General features: G+C 56.6%; 1 protein-coding gene across 1 annotated transcript in view; it reads right to left on the bottom strand.

The window, feature by feature from the left end:
• Window positions 1-1,292, bottom strand: part of LOC112063137 (NUT family member 2G-like) — a gene marked incomplete at its 5' end in the record, with an annotated part of 5,106 nt that extends 3,814 nt beyond the window's left edge. The window contains 2 exons of the mRNA XM_024118045.1: window positions 86-214; window positions 1,171-1,292. Coding sequence (XP_023973813.1) covers window positions 86-214; window positions 1,171-1,292 — 251 coding nt within the window. The remainder of the gene's footprint in view (window positions 1-85; window positions 215-1,170) is intronic.
• Between the last annotated feature and the right edge of the window lie 41 nt (window positions 1,293-1,333).

Genomic DNA, 1,333 nt, shown 5'->3' with positions numbered 1-1,333 from the left:
TGATGAGCACCCCCACGGCCAGACCCTGCCCTCACCCACTCGCCTCACCCTCCACGCAGCCCCTGGGCCCAGGACGCTGACTCACTTTGCAGCCATCTCGTAGTAGATCATCCGGTCAAAGTGGCTTTTGCGCTGCCATTCCTGCACGGCCCTCCACAGTCCCTCCTCCAGCGTCATGGTGGGCTTCAGGCGGGCCAGGGATCGGAGCACTGTGCTGTAAACCCTCGGGGTCAGTCTCCATGCCCAGCCCAGCCCCCACCTGCCTGACCCCACCCGCCAATGTGGACCACACACCACTCAACACAGCATGACTGAGCAACAGGATGGTGAGAGGCAGGTGTCTGGGAGGGCAAAGACAAGCCTTCCCGGCTACTGCTGACACCGCCTCACACTCACTCGAGGATGACCATCCCCTCCCAGGCTAGAGCTGGGACACTGTGCCTTGGGGAGCTCTTTTCCTCTTCAAGGCTGCCTTTTCATAATACAAATCACTATCATCAATGAGGCGTGGCATGTGCCAGGCAATCTGCTAACACTTCATAGATTAGCCCAAGGAGTCTTCTGTACAGTCCTCTGAGTGAAGTGTGATTGTCCCCTTTTTACGAGGGACCGGAGGTTTAGGATGGAAATGCCTGCCAGGCTCACAACTCTAGTGGGAGCGAGCCCACACCCTTTGGAGAGCTCTACCATCACCCTGTTCCTACTGGAATTCTCCACAACAACGAAGTCGAGGCGAGCATAAAGCGCTCTCCTGGGCCCGCGCTCCTCTCCCTCCTCCGATGTGACCTCCCCCGGCCATGTACACTTAAGTCCTGTATGAAAGGAGACGGCACCACAGGAGAGTGCGGCATCCACTCCTTGGCTCCTCATCTGACACCACGACCCTCTCTGACTGCAAGCCTGCAGTCCATATTACCATGAGAATCATGGAAGAGCAAGTTGGCTAGACTCACAGGGTGGTGGGCTCAGTTGAGATAAGGTACATTTCACTCATGATGTCATGGACTGGCAGGCTCACCCATATGACTGACAATGTGCCTTCTCATACCATGGACATCGCCCTCAGACCTTGCTTCCAGTATCCCTAGAAACCTAACCTGCGAGTCCATCCCCAGTTCCTCTTTATCTAAAAGCTCCAATAAGCTCAGGACCCCCTGAGCGTTCACTCACATGAGAAAGCAGGAAAGAGCTTCTGCATCAGGACTCTGGGGAAGATGTCTCCTGGCCAGGGGCTTGAGGCGCTGCCAACGTCGGAAGTTACTGTACACGCTCTGGTGGTTAGAGGAGCCAGCCTGCGAGGTGTAGGACTGGTGGGTGGCCAGGCTGCCCTCGC

The sequence above is a fragment of the Physeter macrocephalus genome, unplaced genomic scaffold (assembly GCF_002837175.3).
Source record: "Physeter macrocephalus isolate SW-GA unplaced genomic scaffold, ASM283717v5 random_3986, whole genome shotgun sequence".
NCBI classification, from domain to species: domain Eukaryota; kingdom Metazoa; phylum Chordata; class Mammalia; order Artiodactyla; family Physeteridae; genus Physeter; species Physeter macrocephalus.
This window is presented reverse-complemented; position numbering and strand designations above follow the sequence as displayed.